At 39.7% G+C, this 18,458-nt stretch overlaps 1 protein-coding gene across 1 annotated transcript in view; it reads left to right on the top strand.

Annotated features, from left to right (window-relative positions):
- plxna2 (plexin A2) overlaps nucleotides 1-18,458 on the top strand; it is a 221,762-nt gene that overhangs the window by 163,031 nt on the left and 40,273 nt on the right. Inside the window, exons 18-22 of the mRNA XM_007553638.2 lie at nucleotides 8,260-8,499; nucleotides 9,236-9,379; nucleotides 9,867-10,101; nucleotides 12,329-12,471; nucleotides 14,740-15,008. Of these exons, the coding sequence (XP_007553700.1) occupies nucleotides 8,260-8,499; nucleotides 9,236-9,379; nucleotides 9,867-10,101; nucleotides 12,329-12,471; nucleotides 14,740-15,008 (1,031 nt within the window). The remainder of the gene's footprint in view (nucleotides 1-8,259; nucleotides 8,500-9,235; nucleotides 9,380-9,866; nucleotides 10,102-12,328; nucleotides 12,472-14,739; nucleotides 15,009-18,458) is intronic.

An 18,458-nucleotide genomic window follows, 5' to 3' on the forward strand; every position in this document is an offset into this window, starting at 1 on the left:
TTTGATGGACCGGTGACCTTTCAAGGTTTATGTCCTACCTTTTGTACACTGCAGATAGGAACCATCCCCTGTGCAATATACAGGGATTAAGTGGGTATAGAAAATGCAGAGTTAAATGGATTCTGCACCACCAGGGGCAAAACCATAACCTTTGGTACATGAAAGATAATTTCTCCTCTGGAACAGACTGTTCTTCCACCTGAATTTATAATGGTTGTAGGAAGAAGCCAGAGTAGCTTTCAAAACCACTGCAGAAATTGACTGAACAGCCAACCATTTTTCAGAATTTAATAATTTTGTACATTTACCATTAACCCAAAGGAACTCTCTGAATGAGCATTTCTGTGCTTTTATTATTATTTTATAAGGAATGGCAGAAATAAAACAAGTATTTATTGACCAGACACGTTTCAGACCAACATTAATTTCAGGGCTTCTGTGTATAAAATTGTAGAGCGAACAGCCACACTGTAGTACAATGGAAAAGCCTTTTGAGACAGGATAGTCAAACTTGTGCAGTGAGGAGCTGGATGACAGCAGACAGTAGGTGTGAGGTCAGTTTGTGGGAGAATGATGGAGGTGTCCATGATCGGGGGCAAGGAGACTCCTAATAGCTTTCAACAGAAGATTAACTGCAGTCAGAAGCCTTTGGTCAGCATAAAGAGCGCTTGTATAATCAAAGTCTTAGCTGCAGGAAATCGTTACAAATTACATTTGATCCCTAGTCCTGGGGGCCCTTGTTTAATTAAGAGGATGGGATCTCCTCTCTGTGGTTTGAGGTAAGGTGGGCAGAACACAGACAGAGGAGGATCTAACATTAAACTGGATGCAGATAATGCTACTGGTTTGTCCAGCTGGTTAAAATTTGTTAAGTTTGACCCATTGTGCATCCAACCACCTTAACGCCGTCCTCACATTCTCATGGTCTTAAGCATGTGGTGAACTTTTGAAGGAGACTTTACTGCTGGATACTACACATGCATGCACATGTGCACAAATAAATCAGTTTAACAGATTTTGCCCCACATATCACAGCATTTTCTGCATTCCCAGCATCATAACTCCTTACATTAACAATCTTAGCCAACTGTAAGTATTCACCTTAGTCTTTTTCTATGTACATAAAAAATGTTTGTTTTTTTTATGTAAAAGTGTTGTTTTCAATGTGAAAAATCTTTCTGAGTTCTAACTAGTATTGAAGTTACAAATAATAAAAAAAACAGTTCTTTTATATGTTTTAAGCAGGATAAAGCAACACCTAATAAGTAAAGTGTGAGGGCCTGGTGAGATTTGACTCTTGTGTGTGATGGGTGGGGGACTGCATCACCTTCCAACACGTTGAAAGGGAGATCTTGCTTTGTGCTTCGCTTTGTCTCATAAAAACTAGCATCTTTTAAAAGAGCCATCTTCACTGTTTTGATTGTCTTCATGCGTTACTTCTATGAATGTTAATGTTAAATCATCCTTTCTTGTTTCAATGTAGTTTTTCTTTTTGCCACCAGTGGAAAGCAAAAAAAAAAAAAACAGCCTATAGCAACAGGAGCTGCTGTCTGTCAGCTATAGCCTTCAAATGATCACCTGTCTCCCACTAAATTGCTTCTCTACTCTGTCTCCCTTGTGTCACCTACACAGACTCACAAAGAAACCGGCAGAGATGGGAGTGGGGGGGGGCAGCCAATTTTCTTTGTAAAATGCTCTGCATCTGTCAACAGATTCACAATTGAAACATTAATCGTGATCTTGATTAAAGCCTAAAGGCTTATTTTTCAGCCATAAAACATTTGCCTCTCCCAGAAGAATCTCATCTACAACATTCAATACATATAAGATGTCTAGACGAAGTGTCGTCATCGGCACGTCTGGTACATTTACAGCCCTGCTGATTATAGAAAATTTCACAGCATGGATGCGCTTCGATGAATCTCGCTTTCACAGACTGGAAAGGAGCACAGAGTTCATGTTAACAACAAAAGCAGTGTATTAGATGTCCAATGATGATGTTGAAGGACTGACTGCTTAGAGACACTTTTTCTTACTTTTCGCTTCAATGTTGAACAAAGACATACCAATTTCCAAATCCTTTCATTATTAGGAGGAATTTTTATGTTATTGAAAGCTTTGTACATGCTTTGTGGTACAGGGAACGCCTCGGCATCCTGCCTAAACTACTATAGGATCCTTGGACTACATTGTCTACCACAAGCAGTTAAACACAAGTAGACAGCTCCTCAAATCAAATCCAATTCAGCTAAACTGTCAATAGAGTGATAAAAGTTTCTACAGCATTTTTTTCAGGATGTTTTGCATGTGTTATCTGTACCAGTTTGCAATAAAAACATGATGAATACATGCTTATCAAGACCAGCAGACGACAGCAATTTGCACTTCTTTTGTGTCAGTGACAGTTGTGACAGTTGTTCTCTCTGGAGCTACAAACACAGCGGGAAGTGCTTAAAGAGAAAATGAAAAATATTTCTTTGGTTTCGATAAGAGGCACTCCTCAAAAGTTTAAGATCAGTGCAACTTCATGTCTGATTACGCTTTTTTTGCATAGAGATGCATGCAATATAAGAAACAACTTTTGCTGCAGTTACATGTGAAGGTTGTTTGGTGTGTGAGTCTACCAGCTTTGCACATTTGGCGACTAAAATGTTTGGCCATTCCTCTTTGTTAAATAGCTCAAGCTCATTCCAACTGAATGGAAGAGCACTTTTTATTTCTCGACATAAATCATCAATTAGATGACAAATATTTTGAAAGCCATGTGTAACTTTAATTCAACAGCCTACTTGATTTGGGTCTCTTGCATAAAAATCTTAATAAAATAAATCAATTTTGAGGTCAAAAATCAGCAAAGATTCATGAATCCTTTTTTAAGACACTGTAAGCAAATACATAGGGGCAGCCTTTCATAAATGCATATTACTTTAAGAGGTCTAGTTTGATAAGTAAAGTGAAAGGGAAAATCTGGTTTGGACACATTTCATGTGCATATTACAGACTCTTAAAGGTGGTTTCAATCCAGACTCATTGTGCTATTAAATAGCCACCAAATGTTACCTGCCATCCTTAATCTCCTAATACTCTTCCCTTCTGAGAAACCTGGCTTCTCTTAACACCTCCATCACTCTAAATTGCCTAACTTCCACCTACTTTCTGCTTCTTATGTTCTTCTCTCACTGAAACAAATTAAAATAGATGGCTTTTAATGTGATTGAAATTAGGCTTAAATAGGCTTCCCAGCATCTAAGTGACACTGGATGAAAACAATCAAACGTAAATGGCTGTAATTCAGTACTTTCATTGCTTTGAAAAGGCAATACGCTTCAGGAAAATAATTAACAGCAGGCTTTCTGTGCATAGCTAAATCGGCACATAGACGTTAAAAAATAGATGAGAATTGAAAACAGTTATTCAGAGTAAAACCTGAGCATTAAAAAAAAAAAAAAATCCGGAGTAGGAAAAACCAAGTGCAGGCACATCGTAACAATACAATATTAAATATTAGCATCCAGATGACCTTTGACACTTACATTTTTCTGCTCACAGCTCCACCGGCTCTTCCTGTCAGTTCATCTCTCTGCTACACTGGTCAGAGACCTTTGCCTGATTGAGTGGGCTGTAGCAACACTGTAGATCATTGTAATGCATTCAGCCCGAGGGGCTGAAGTGGTGCTGCCTTAAAACTGCCTCGCTGTGTCCAACAGTAGAGGAAGAAGACGGATGAGGCAGCCATTCCCAATTATTTTCCTCTTACTGCTGACCTCAATTCACCTTATCAATTCTCCTCATCACTTTATCAACCACATGCAGTCTCCAACACCACCAACTTGCTGAAAGGAAGAGGTGTAGCAGTGTAACATTTGTTTTGGTTTCATGACAAATATACATTCATTGTGATTTGATGAAGAATCACAATGATTCTTCGTCACGTTGCTTTTGTTGAGCAAGTTAGTCTTGTAAAAACTTTAGCATGGGAAAGCAGAGTTGCACCGAAGAGAATTTTGTAAGCAATAACAATTTTTGCAAACTTTGGTTTGGTTCTGATTCCTTAAGACCCATAAGAACATATAAGAACAGTATTTAAAATATTTTTTGAGCCTTTATGCCATAAGTGGTCATTAATTGTTAATGTTAGGAGCAGAGGCGATGTCACGCTGCTTGAATGTCAGAGAGCTGGTGTAATAATAATAGGCTTCACATATTAAATGAAGTTTAGCATTGAGCGTTATGATTAGCACAGTTAGCATAGCTAGCATTACTATAACAGCAATTTCTGTTTGTATTCACTGGATAATTAAGATCCTTAACACTGAGATTTTCTTTGATTTCTTGGTTATATATGCTTTAAATGGTAAATAATGAAATAAATATAAAATAACAAATACAAACAAGACAATAAATAAAAATATAGTCATTTGTTTTAGAAAAATTCTAAATTGTAAAGCTAATTATAAGCTTAAATCTAGCATGTGTCCCTTCTTAAATGGGTTTTAAAATCTTTCCTCATCCTTAGATTTTATTTTAAACATCTGACTGATTGTGAAAATAGACAAGTTTGAGTCTTCTTCTCATACTCTCTATTCTTCCACGTGGTGCATTCACTGATTGATAAAAGATCAGATTTTTTTAGTTTCTAACCAGACAATCACAAATCAAGCTGAGATCAGCATATTTTGATAAGCAGTGCTGATCCAAATAGTGGAGACTATTCATGAAATGTTATTATTGTTTGTTAGTGTTCCTGTGTCTTGAAATCCATCTCTTCATTGCCTCATCCAGAGAGGAATCGCAGTGTCCCATTTTCTTTATCCAGTCCCACAGCGCCAAACACGAGCATGTCTATTTTCATCACTCGTCCCTTTGGATTCCCACTCTTAACAGCAAGGAATTCTAAAAACCATCCTACATGATGATGGCTGCAGTTTTTGACTCCTGACAGGAATCAGTGAAGGGAAAGGATTTCAGATAAACTGGAAGGCGCACAAGGACAGTACAGGAATAAAAAAAAAAGAAGAAAAAAGCACAGTATCCATCTCCGGCAGAGCAGATGGTAGTCGGAGCTTTAGTTGACTTGCAAATGTCCTGCTGTTCCAATGTTACAGTCACGAGGATCCTGCCGGAGCATCTGGGCTTGTCTATACAACATGTCACTATGCCAACAGCGAGAACGAGGCTCATGTCGAGCTGAACCGGAGGACTTTCAGACGTTAAACCTCCACTGTCTCTTTACTCATCAACATAAGACACTCTTTGACTGACTCATATGCCCCGTTTGAGTGTCCTACAACATAAAGTCGTCACACCATATGTTAAAAAAAACCCTCAACAACTTGGATAACCTTATAGATATCATGACACAGCTTTTCTAATGATAAAGTCCACGATAAGAATTACAATTACAAATCATTGCTGAACTAGAAATCATTTGTTCTAGCAGTGAACTGCAAAAACAGGCATACATGTCTGTTTTTGTTGCTCTGGAACAATATGGTACAGATTACATTAATTGCTTCTGGTTCACTGCAAAGTAGAGTCCATGCATTGAAAAGCTAGTGTAAAATTTTCATTAACTTTCATCTCCTCTCATAACTTTTCAGTTGTTAATGTGATTTCACACAACCAAAAAAACTTGCTGAAAGTGTGTCAGGAGACCTATCTGGCTCTGCAATCTATTTTTAAAATAGCTTATCTTTCTCGCTCTCGTCATGCGCTGCTGCCACTACTCCGGCATGTAAAAGTGGGAAACGGAAATAGAAAAATGCCAAGTCCAGGGAAAGTAATTTCCAAGCAGCAAGAGCTTGTTGTTGCAGTTACACTCTGCTGGAGTTGTAATAATATGATGTGGGTTGATAAAACAGTTTAAATGTCACAAATTGTGTGCAGCAATAGTGTTCAGTTGTTTGATAATGCAGTTCAATAGTAGAAAATATTCACAGATAATTAAGCAAAAACAAGGCATCTCTTGCTTACTACTACTTTTATCCATGCACAGCAGTGGGAATATAATTTACTTTTAACGATCGCAAGCAATGCAAGAGATTAATAGATATGATATAAAGACATTTAAAGAGCCCTAATTAGCAGGCATTGGCTGGAATAAAGTTCTCACAGTATAATAACCCTGAATAAAAATACCATAAATATTACAGTATTTATACAAAAATGTAAAATATCTATATGATACAGGCCCTTACGTTTCAGTTACTGGTGAAAGTTGGACAAGTTTGCTCTTTGTTTATAATGTTTATGGTCACAATTTGTAGGAGCAGCCAAGATGTTTAGAAGATCTGTTTCAGTGGCCTAAGCATTGGGTCTGCTTTTTGCAGATAATGAGGCTTTTTGCAGATAATGAGGCTCTTTTGGCTTCATTAGAGTTGTCTGTTGTGAAGATAGAGCTGAGCCAAAAGCCAAAGCTCTTGATTTGCAGGTCAGTGTATTTTTCTACCCTCATCTGTAGTCACACGCTCTGCATAGTGACAGAAAAATCGAGATTGCAGATTCACACAACCAAAATGAGGTTCCTCCACAAGGTGTCCAGACTGGACCTTACTCAGCTGTTTCTGAGCTAACCTATGAATGTCTTGGGATTCCCGCTGAGGAACTGACCCAAACAAAAGCAAAATGAAGCTAACTGAATATTTTAAATACAAATGATGTTATGAAAAATATCTGCTTTAATTTATATAATCAAGACAGCCATATTGGATTTTTATGTTTGGTGAGAAACCCACAATATTCACTTGAGATTCTGACTTCCAGCTTCAACCAATTAAGCAAAGCCGCTGGATTGCCATGTTGCTTTTTTTGGTCTTTTTTATGATATAACAACTGGCCTAAAGCGCAAACAAACAAACACAAAAAACATCAAAGTTTTGAACTAGGTCTACAGTGCTTATTGTACTGAATATTTTTTCCTCTTGCTATATATTTTTTAGAATTAGTAGGGCTATCTGCTCAGAAAGCCAGCCAGCATCAAGCTCCATAACAGACATCTGACGTATATCTAGCCAACTGTAGGTTTACAACAGCACAGTGTTGATAACAGTAATGTTTTCTTAGTTTCCACATGCTGACTTATGTGTTTCACAACCAGAAACATATTCAAACCGGAAGCCAAAGTTGTCCTTTTCATATGCAAGATAAGTGTGTATTCTTTTTCAGCCAGCTGCACTCAGTGATTGGAGACAGGAAGCTGGTTACTCCGGGTCTTTCTGCTGCATCCCATTTAAAGAACTTTTTTTAATGTAGGAAATGCATGACTGGAAATTTTTGTTTAGTTTTGAAAGTAAAACCTTTCTACACCTTGATGCCATCCACCCGCCCTATTAATTGCTTATCGAAGTGACCATTAGTTGCAATCGAAGTGCACTGATCTCAGCACATGAGGATACTTGAAAACTCTTGTCTTGTTTGTAAAGATGCCAGTCCCTTCCTTCAATTGTGCTCCTGCAGCTCACCTTACCTCATGCTGGCAAAATCCAATCGGTGTACCTTACATAGATGAGTTTGCATCGATCTCCCTCGCTTTCTCCACAGCAGTAGACAACAGGTAGGAGGCGGGGTAGCTGCTGCAGTTCGCTATCTTTGATGATATTTAGCTCTAATTAAGTTTTTTCCCCAGAGAGAGAGCTGGAAGGGAGCGAAAGGAGATAAAAAAGAAAACTCTGTAAGCAGAGTGCTGTGCTGCAATCAATCCTGTCTCCTCTTTCCCTCTGCTGCTGAGCCAGGGAGGATGGATGGAAGGCGGCTCTCACATCTGGGCAAACTGGAGAGAAGTAATAAAAGAGCCATAGCTCAAGCTCTACCTGAGGAGACAGAGGAGCGGTGCCTCCATCGTTTGTGGATGTTGTCCTCAAGTGTTTTACAGTGAGGCAATAGCAGCAATTTATTTCTAGTTTTATAGAGGCTTCCTCCACAATAAAGATAGATTTAATGGCAGCAAGTAAATCCCTTTTCCTGAAAAGAATTGAGATTTTATGTGTCAATTATTAGGCTGGTTAGCTCCCTGTGGAGTCCATGCTGGCAACAAAGTGTGTTACTTAAGAACTCGGCTTAGGTTATTAGAAATAGATGAGTTTAGAAAGGATGAGGCTTAGCATTTTATTGTTGAGCCAGAGAAGAGAATCTGGTTATTGCAGATGTTTAAATCACACCTTGATTTCAGAGTCTCTTGGCTGTTTTGTTGCTTAATGTGTACGCTGCACGGCAAAAAATGAAAGATGCTCCTCCTCTGTTTCATACCCTCTCCCTGCGTAGGTGTGCAAAGTGCTGAACAGCACCGCCATGAGCTGCTTTGCTCCCTCCCTCATGGCAGAGTACCTCCCAGGTTTGGACGCAGTGAAACACGCGGATGAGTTTGGCTTCATCTTCAACAACGTCCAGGCGCTGCTGGTCTACAACAACACCAACCTTGTATACTACCCAAACCCTTTCTTTGAATCCCTCAGCACCTCAGGTATCCTGGAGCAAAAGCCTGGTTCACCAATCATCCTCAAGGTAAAGGAGGAGGAAAAAAAAAACTTTTTCACAAGTTTTCATGCTATAAAACTTCAATAAGAAGATTTTAGAGCTTAACTGTATTCAACCCTGATTGAAAAGTGGGTGTTGTCATATAATTTGCAATTTTGGGAGAAAATCTGTTGGAGCCTGTAGAAATGTGAGACTGTGAAAGATGTTCACCTTCCAGCAGGAACCCTAAACACACAACAAAAGCTACAAGAGAATGCTGTGCACCAAGGCATGTAGTCAAAGTTCAGACCTAAAACCAATTGAAAAAATTGCAGAAAAACTGCAGCCTCTCTTAAACTTTAGCTCCTTTGCTGAGGAAAATGTTCAAAGATGGGCTTGTGCCTGTAAGCAGAAGACAGTTGTAAGTCATTTCTCTTTGTTCAAAACGTTACTTGTCTTTATTTTTAATTTCACTGGTTGTGGCATCAGCTAATTTCCATAATAATTTTGTTATTTCTTGGTAACAGAATGTATCAGGTAATATAATTCAGTCATTTGTCTCAATCATCTGCTGTTGCTGCACTGCGAAACATCTAACAATGTCAGATCTAAAAACCATACTTCGCACCAGCTGGGTCTAAACCAGTGGAATGTAATTAGATGGCAGATTGGCTTTTTTGGGCTCATATAAAATCTGGGATTTTTTTTTCTTTCTTTTTTTGTCTGGGTTTTTTTGTGTGTGTGTGTGAGTTTATTCTCTCTGTCTCTCCCTGTATGCCTACAGGGCAGAAACCTGATTCCCCCAGCGTCTGGAGGGGCGAAGCTTAACTACACCGTACTGATAGGCGAGACTCCCTGCTCTGTCACCGTGTCTGAGAGCCAGCTGCTATGTGAGCCTCCCAACCTCACAGGCCAATACAAAGTTGTGGTCAGTATTGCTTTGTTTCCTTCTCTTCTCGTTTGACTTTCTGCGTGTGTATCTTTCTTTGACCCTCACTTTCCATGTATCCCTGTATTTGTATTTTTTTTTCCTCAGTCCCTGGCCTTTACTCTCTATTATTTGTGTTCTCATCATTGCTCATGCAGCTGAGGGAATGGGGTCAAAAGGGAGGGCAGCTCTGGCTGTCAAAAAGTTCCGGCTAAAACCGCAGCAATTATTATTACTTGCCTGCTCAGTTATTGAGTGCATGGCCCACGCTAATTCCCTCTCAACAGCAGCACACAGGTAGCCGTGTGTTTACACTCGGCATCAGTGTAAGCCAACAGTATTCACTCTGGCTTTACAATAATTAGGGTTCTACATGAAGATCCCAATGTGATGCAAGGCAATTTAAAAAAAGAAAATTTCAAATGTCATTGAGTCACAAGAAAAACGATTAATGTTGTAGTTTTTAATCATGTACAACTATTTACAGGTTCAAGTTGGAGGCCTCCACGTGTCTCCAGGCGCGGTGCACATCATGTCCGACAGCCTCCTGACCCTCCCCGCCATCGTTAGCATCGCAGCAGGTGGCGGTCTCCTCCTCATCATCGTCATCCTCGTACTCATCGCCTACAAGCGGAAGTCGCGGGAGAACGATCTCACCCTGAAGCGCCTGCAGATGCAGATGGACAACCTGGAGTCCCGCGTCGCTTTGGAATGCAAAGAAGGTTGATGTCAGAGCCGCACAGCCTGAACTCAGTCAGAGTTCATGCCTGATTTTAAAATGAGAATGCTCATGGACCTTTTAGGCCTTCGTAATCTAATTATACACCATCATTTAACCGTCCGTTCCATAACATATGCAAGTGAGGGGTTGTGAGGAGCACGTTTCCATTGACGATAGAGTAATCACATGAGCATAAATGTGTGTTCGAGAGTAATGTACAGTAAGTAATTTACTGCCGGTTTGTGTTCATAAATTAATGCTGTTAAATTATCTCCAAATCTAGGCCAGTGAGTCATCCTGGTTGTTTATTTCAACAGATTTAGTTAGTTTCCACTGCATGCGACCCATCATGCATTAAATTAGATGTTGGCATTCAGAATATTAGATTCTGAAAAGTGTCTACAGGCCTCGACTCAAACTGGCTCAAAAGTATTTATCATCCAGATCAGGGTTTCCCAGACTTTTCCATGTCATGTCCCCACAAACATCATTAGCTTCTAGGCAGGGAATGCTTTTCCAAACCCACAATGCTACAAAAGCTACAAAACATCAACTTTTAGAATGTTTTTTTTATATCACTTTTATTTAATATTCAATAATTACGGCACTCATTAGTGTAATGCTGCTTCATTACTTTTGCTTTTAGTTGTATGACTTCTTAGGGTTTTTTGGCTGCTGGTTGTTTTTTCTTTTTTCAGAAACTTGTTCATTTTATGCTTGCTACGCTACCCATACACAATCAGATTTTAATTATTTAAACTCATGTTTTCTATGAATAATTGAAAAACACATATAATAAGAAAAATTATTGGATTGAGTTTTTTGATTTGATTTATTATTTTATTTTATTTTTTTTATATTTTCTTTCCTTCACCCCCTCTTGGCCTATCAGGGGCCCACGGCCCCCACTTTGAAAAACTCTGGTCTAGTCCAAGTAACCCCAACATGACTCCATAAAGAACTAGACTATTCCCTTTTTTAAAACATAGTGTCAAGATATTCAGTATTGTGAAGGCTTGATATAAAATGTCTTCTTTTTTTTTCATAAAATTTTTGTGCAATCTTCTTAGCCACACAATGCTGACCTCTGACTTTTAGAAACAAAACTGAGCCTTACTCAAAAAAGAACATCCAATAATCTTCCAAAGGCTGTGAAATTGATTGTAAGTGTCTCTATTGTTAGGCGCTTAATTCTGTCAAACACTCCTCGGTCCCTTGTGTTTCAGGATAAATATAGGTCCCAGTAGTTAATTTGAACTCTGACTCTTTGCATGCAGAGAGTACTCCTAATCACCTCCACCTGACCTCCAGTTATCACTGTTAACAAGCACAAAACAATCAGTAATGGAAGGGTCAGTATAGCCACTCATTAAAATGGCAAAATTAGCTCAATCCAGAGGATTTGATCAGCCAGAGAAAACCTTGTTAGCTATCCCCTCCAGCCGCCGCCTGACCAGCTCCCCCAGTGTTATTAAGCTGTGAAAAAAAATGTGAGCAATTGTCAAATGACAGACAGGCGGCTAGACACAGAGGAGGCAAACAGAGAGAATCACACAGGCAGCCTAGGGAAAGGAGAAGATTAATGTTTTAACCATTAGCAGCGACCAGGAGAGTCCTGCCTCGCAGGCCGGATTTAGATAGGTGCCCAGGTTCCCCTGCAAGTCCCTGCAAGTCGCAGGGGTACTGTGAGGCCAGGAGACCAGGACTAAGATGGTATAGCTGGGTTTAGGGAAGGGTGTTAGGGGACCGCTGCTGTTCATGTGATAGGCTACAGGCAGGGAGGCTCCCCAAGGGCAGCCCAGACGAGCAGAAGGGCCCTGGGCCTCAACGAGACTGAGTCAGGATGGAGCCAATTAACTGGCACTCACCTGCAGCCTCACACTGAGACGACACAATCTTTTGGGGCCTTTGCTTTAGCCAATTTATTGTCTGGGAGATAAAAATGAGCTGGGAAAATAGACGCAAGTGTGTGTGTGTTTGTGAAAGAGAGAGTGTGTAGTTTTTTTAAAGAGAGAGATGTGAAAAGCTGAGATCCTCTGACGTGAGGATGATCTTGAGCTTTCTGTCATCCTCATCATGCGGGCAGTAAGCACCATAAAGATAAGAAGGATTCTCTTATTTGGTCCTTGGGGATTAAGGAGCAGTTTTATTTCTAAGATGCATTTCTCACGCATTTCTCAAAATGGTCTGTTTTTCAGTTGTTGTTTTTTTTGTTCCCTCTCTACCAGCCTTTGCAGAGTTGCAGACAGACATCAATGAGCTTACCAGTGACCTCGACAGGGCCGGTATCCCCCATCTGGACTACAGAACATATGCCATGCGAGTCCTCTTCCCCGGCATTGAGGATCATCCTGTCCTGAGAGAACTGGAGGTAACAAACTACAGAAGTTGAACAAAAAAAAAAAAAATAGGAAGAAAGATAACTGAGACACAAAGGCAGCTAATGCATTAAAAAATGTCAGAGGAGGGTTAGAGTAAGGTTGAAAGAAACAAGGAGAGCTGAGCAGTGTGTCTCATGTCACCATCCCTGCTGTAGCGTAGCCTCCATAACCACAGAATTGCTCAGTGGGAGAAAAGGATACCAGTCTGCCAGTTATGCTTCCTACTCTGTGGTCTGACACGCATGCTTAGTCAGTCTTGCTGGCCAGACTACACACACACACACACACACACACACTCATGGCTCCCTCATGGAAAACAGGGTCCCAGCACATTGCTATTTCATCCACCAGTGGCTGCAGTATGAGGGGTAATGAAGTGAATAATTCCCACTCCTCAAGTAGGAGTGTGGACTCTTCCACTGAGATAAAAACTGTCCGTTTAAGACTTTTTGCTCCGTTTCACGGGGGGATGGCAGGGCTGGGAAATGACTTTGGTTCTCCAGATATTTGCAGCATTTAATTTAGTGGGATGCACAGCGTTCAGATAAGGACGCTGTAAGGAGATCTATAATCGCTACCCATATCTTATTTGAAGATCAACATTTGTGCAGTGGTTTAAGTCGGGCTTAGTTCAAACTTTTTTTAAACCAGTAGATGGGTATGGAAAAAATACAATAAAGAATTACTACCCCATCTCATTCAGTGCCAATATAAAATATATATAGTACAATTCAATCCAGGTCAGTTATATAACATAATCATTTAGTCAGATGTACATACAAAGAGAAAGTCCAGTTCAACATTTTCATGATCAAAATTGCTGAATTTACACTTTTTCTGCTCAAATACATGGAAGGAACTACAGGACCAGGCAGTGATGAACTGTGTCTCACTGCCACTGATGGCACTGTGAAAATGGGGAAAGTGAGGCAAACAGTACCATGCCACACTGATAGGGGGCAGTGCTGAACCCCATTTGCACAACGGGCAACAGATGCGACTCTTCTGTGCATTGAAAAGACTGAAAACAATCGGAAAGCTACAAAAAAAATACAGTTGGAATAGAACCATTGCATGGCAGCCCTCCTCCTTGGTGATTATCTCTATTAATGCAGGCAAATTTTTAAACATCACGGCAAACAAGAGGGAATTTTACAACTGAGTTACAGGGTTATTTATGGAGGAGGATAGGTCACATGCTCATACGCAGGCTGGTGAGATCATTTTCAGTTTTAATGAAAACAAAATTCAAGTTCAACCAACAAAAACCAAATAAAAACACATGTAGTAAGATAATAATTTTGATCTTTTAATGACTATTCTTTTGTGTGTTTTTGCCATTAAATTATTTGTTTGTTATTGAGTAGAGCATAATTAAGAGCTTTTAAAATAAGTAATGTGGCAGTTTAGGTCAAAACTCGAACATAAACGTTTGTTTAGGTTTAATATATTTTAATATTTGACTCCAGAGGAGTCAGGAGCCTCACGTCACTGGACTGTCAGCACTGAAACTGGAAGAACAGGCAGAAAGAACCACTCACCCAGATGTATTTTCTACTGGAATGAAACACAGACATGCAGAAACTCAGATAGAGGCAAAATTCAAGAAAAATAAAATAAAAGCTATGCAGAGGGCCAGGAGTACTTTCTACTGAAAAGAAAAACTCGGAGTACACACTTTTAAAAGCAGAAATGGCTCCATCAAAAGTTTTCCTTCACTTCCTTCAGGGCCTAAAGATCCTGTGATTAAAACTTACTGATAGTCCCGCTAAAAACCTATCTTTTTAAATCGGCTTTTGTTTAATTTTACTGTGTATTTTTTATTCTGTTTGTTGAAACACTTTGAAAAATGCTATATAAATAAAGTTTTACTAACTTACTTACTCATTTACTGTAATCATACAGCCAGACCTTTCCATCCAAAGAACTCCATCAAATAATTTATGCAAACTTGGAAAAAAAATTTCTTTTCATTGTTAGATTTATTTCTTGAAATCATGACATGACTGAAAATGAAATGCCTTACTGAAGACACAATGCTTTTCTATTGGGACTGTGGTCAATAACTGAGTCTCTTAAAAATATGAGCGATCATTTTGATGCCCTTGGAAAAATGTTTTTTCATTAGACTTGGTCCCAATAAACTATGAAGCGCACCATAGTTGGGAAGAAATTGCTCTATTATCAGTCATAACCAGGGAATAACGTTGGGTTCTCATTAACCTCTGCATGTGTTGTGTTTCCTTCTTCGTCTTCAGGTGTCGGGCAACGGCCAGCAGAATGTGGAGAAGGCCCTGAAGCTGTTTGGTCAGCTCATCAACAACAAAGTGTTCCTGCTCACCTTCATACGAACGCTTGAGATGCAGCGCTCTTTCTCCATGAGGGACCGCGGCAACGTGGCCTCGCTCATCATGACGGCCCTGCAGGGGCGTCTGGAGTACGCCACTGATGTTCTCAAACACCTGCTGTCGGACCTGATCGACCGCAACCTGGAGAGCAAGAACCATCCCAAACTGCTGCTGCGCAGGTAACTCACATCGATTTGCTTCGCCTAAAAGGCTTGATTAAGTTGTTTATCTATTGCACTTTATTAGGCAGGTTTATAGAAAGCATTACGTTGAAAGGCGCTAAAGTGAACAAAGAAAAGCTATTCTATTCATTTCTGTTTTCATTCCGACTTTAAAGCAGTTCAAGGAGGTAACACAATCAAAGAAGTTCAGGAACAAAACATAAATAAAAGCCTCTTTGTTATCATATTCCTATCATAATTAGGAAGAGCTTTAATCCTTTGTAATGCTGTTTGTGTTATGTAACCGTTTCTGAAGTTTAATTTAGACAAAATCGAACACACACAGGCTTATTGTGGATCCTGCCTCCTGTGTGGTTAGTTGTGCAGACACCAAACGTAGAGTCCTCATTTAAAACCATGGGAAAAAGTGTGGAGCCAGCAGGAGGATGTTGATCCGTATTGACAGACAGATGAGGATTCATTTAGAGCTGCATGTTCCTTACCCTTTTTCCTTAATGCATTCTGATTTTCCCGAGGAGAGACATTTCACAGAAAAGGGCTTGTAATAAGAGCTATTGTACATCTTCAGTTTGCCGAGATAAATGACATGTAATATTCACATCAGAGGAAACATCTGAATTCTCTACATTCTCTCTGTTTCGGTCTCTCCCACTGCTCGCTCTTAATGCCAGTCTCACTTATGCTTCAGGCTCGGTCTCCTTATGAAACATTCAGATCTAGTTCAACTTAACTTTTTTCGCTCTCTCTCCTCCTCTCTTTTTGTGGATCCAGCATACATTGTGCTGCTCGGGAGCTGGGGGATGATGTATTAAAATTTTAAACACCTACCGAGTCCTTTCCTCGGTGTCCTCAGCTGCTTTTGTTGGCTGTGTAGACAGGAATGGATGGACAAACAGCAGCCAGCTCAAAAGATACGCACCAAACGCATAGAAACCTGAAAAGCCCAACTGTTGGGTTTGATTTTGATTATGGTTACATGACTAACAGGCAGAGACAGTGACAGCAGGCAGATGCTATAGTTTAGACAGCATGTTCATTCTAATGTTCCTTTATTGCCTGTATTTGAAAAGTCAACAATACGAGCAAATAGCTGCAAGGCAGAAACCATTGCTTAGGAACAGAGGGGGTGAATGAAGGCAGCGTAGCTTCAAACGACCCAGATAAAGTTATTCCACATGACAGCAGGACCCCACGTCACCTCTAAGTTTTCATTATCTCATCTCATTAGAAACACAGTGGTACATAATCCTGAGGTTTGTTCTATTGCTGCCTGGAGGGGCACATGTCCTACAGTTTTTACATATCTTCCATTTTATGTGAGGAATTTAAGGGATTACAGATTTGGCACGGCTCTTTGCTGTTGTTGCCGTCTTTATCGCTTATTTAGAGCAAAGCCGACTGCCGAGCCAGTCGACTGATGTACGCGCATTTAACCCGCACATAAACACACTCATCTGTGATGACGATCAAACGGAAGGTGTCATCAGTTTGCTTGCATGCGGTGTGTTTTGTTTTCTTTTTGGTTATCATTTTTTGAGTGTACTGGTGTTGTGAAATATTAATTTAACCCTCTATGCCATGGCTTTTTTATTTTTTTGGGGAAAAAATATTTTCCTGCATTCTTTGGGAGCTTGTTGGCCCTTAATTACATATCAATCATAAAATCGGACCCTGACACCTCCCGGAACCGGGTTTAGGTTTGTTGCCTCAGGGCAACATTGCGTTACAAGGGGTCTAAAACGCCAAGATTTCTACAGTGTTTATGAGAAATGAAATACAAATAAAATAAAAACTATATTCATAAAAAAACTTTTTTTTGACAAAAATAAATCAGACATGGTTCCAACTCACCAAATATAAAATAAACAACTTACTTTCATTAATGAATGGTACATTTGCGCAAATTACTAAAACAAGCATTTGTGTGTTTGTACATGTGTATGTTTGGCAGAGTTAGAATCACTAAGGATGTTGAAATCAGTCTTTTTCTCTATTATATGTTAAACATCAGGAAGGAATTGCTTGCTGATGTAAAAAAGAGTGTATATCACATTTTTGGCACCTGATTATTGGCGTACCTGGGAATCTCCATCTGTTTATCTGATTATCTATGGGTTGTAGCGACCGGATTCACATCAGTGACAGGATTTAGGGCTGCAGGTTCTTTTTATAAGAGTTTGTAGTTCTGATTTTTTTGGTAAAATTTGAGCCAAGCAAAGGACAACATTTCCACCAGCTCCCATATCTGGTAGATTTGGTGGTTGTACGGCTCGCCCTGTGTAGATTTTCAAGTTGTAAGGAACACCATCTGCACCAGCCATATGAAGTACCCTGCAGACCCATATATTTGGGTTTAGCAGGTATTGCTTCAGTCTTTGCCTGCCTTGGAATGGGGCCATTTGTTCATTGATGACCAGCTCTTCACCCTTTGGGACTGCAGTCAGTTTTGAGGATAAACAAACAATGGAATAATGGTTGTACAGTGGATCCTCATGTTTTCAAAGGACTGTTTCTCTTCTAAATAAAAGGTCACATGAACCTCAATACCTCTTATATTTGGACAAAAATATGTCTGGATGTATTTTAAATCATCAACCCCCAAAAATAAAATAANTAAATAAAAGGTCACATGAACCTCAATACCTCTTATATTTGGACAAAAATATGTCTGGATGTATTTTAAATCATCAACCCCCAAAAATAAAATAAAGGAGCAACGTGAGGTACAGAAATGTGGTTTGTTGCCTGAGGGCAACGCCATGCCATTACACCACAGAACTGCTAATTGGTAATTGAAGTAAAGTAGCTTCGATTTCAAAGAAGCCTACATTGAAGTCGATTGGCAAATGAACCATCACAAAAGAGGAAGGCTCTTGTTGTCTCACTGCACCCCAAGAGATGCATAACCTACAAAAACCACTGTCTGGTTTCGAACCAGAGACCTATTGCATGTAAAGCAAACATGATAACCACTACACTACAGGAACTGAACTTCTCTGCTTTGTTTCAATTTGAGGTTCCAAAGTTGATGATGTGAGATGCAACATGACAATTTCAACTGAGGTTTGCACTCAGATGCCTGGATTCAGAGTACAGACCATGACACCACAGAACCCTTGTTGACCTTTAGTAAACACCTGTGATGAATAGAACATGCAAAATCTGTTTCTGACTGGTTTCGAACCAGAGACCTTTTGCATGTGAAGCAATCGTGATAACCACTACACTACAGAAACTCATGCTCTTTACAGTGTTCCTGGTAGATGATCCACATTTTGTTAGAGACTAATGTCTAATAAACATGGAACAATGTCAAATATTTACAGATCCTCTCAGAGAGCACAGTAACTTGGTGAACAAACTGCCAGACTTATAATTGTGCCTAATTTCACATTACAGTCCATAAACTAAGCCTGGGATCAAAAAAATTATTAAATATGTCATTAG

The sequence above is a fragment of the Poecilia formosa genome, unplaced genomic scaffold (assembly GCF_000485575.1).
Source record: "Poecilia formosa unplaced genomic scaffold, Poecilia_formosa-5.1.2 Scaffold57, whole genome shotgun sequence".
NCBI classification, from domain to species: Eukaryota; Metazoa; Chordata; class Actinopteri; order Cyprinodontiformes; family Poeciliidae; genus Poecilia; species Poecilia formosa.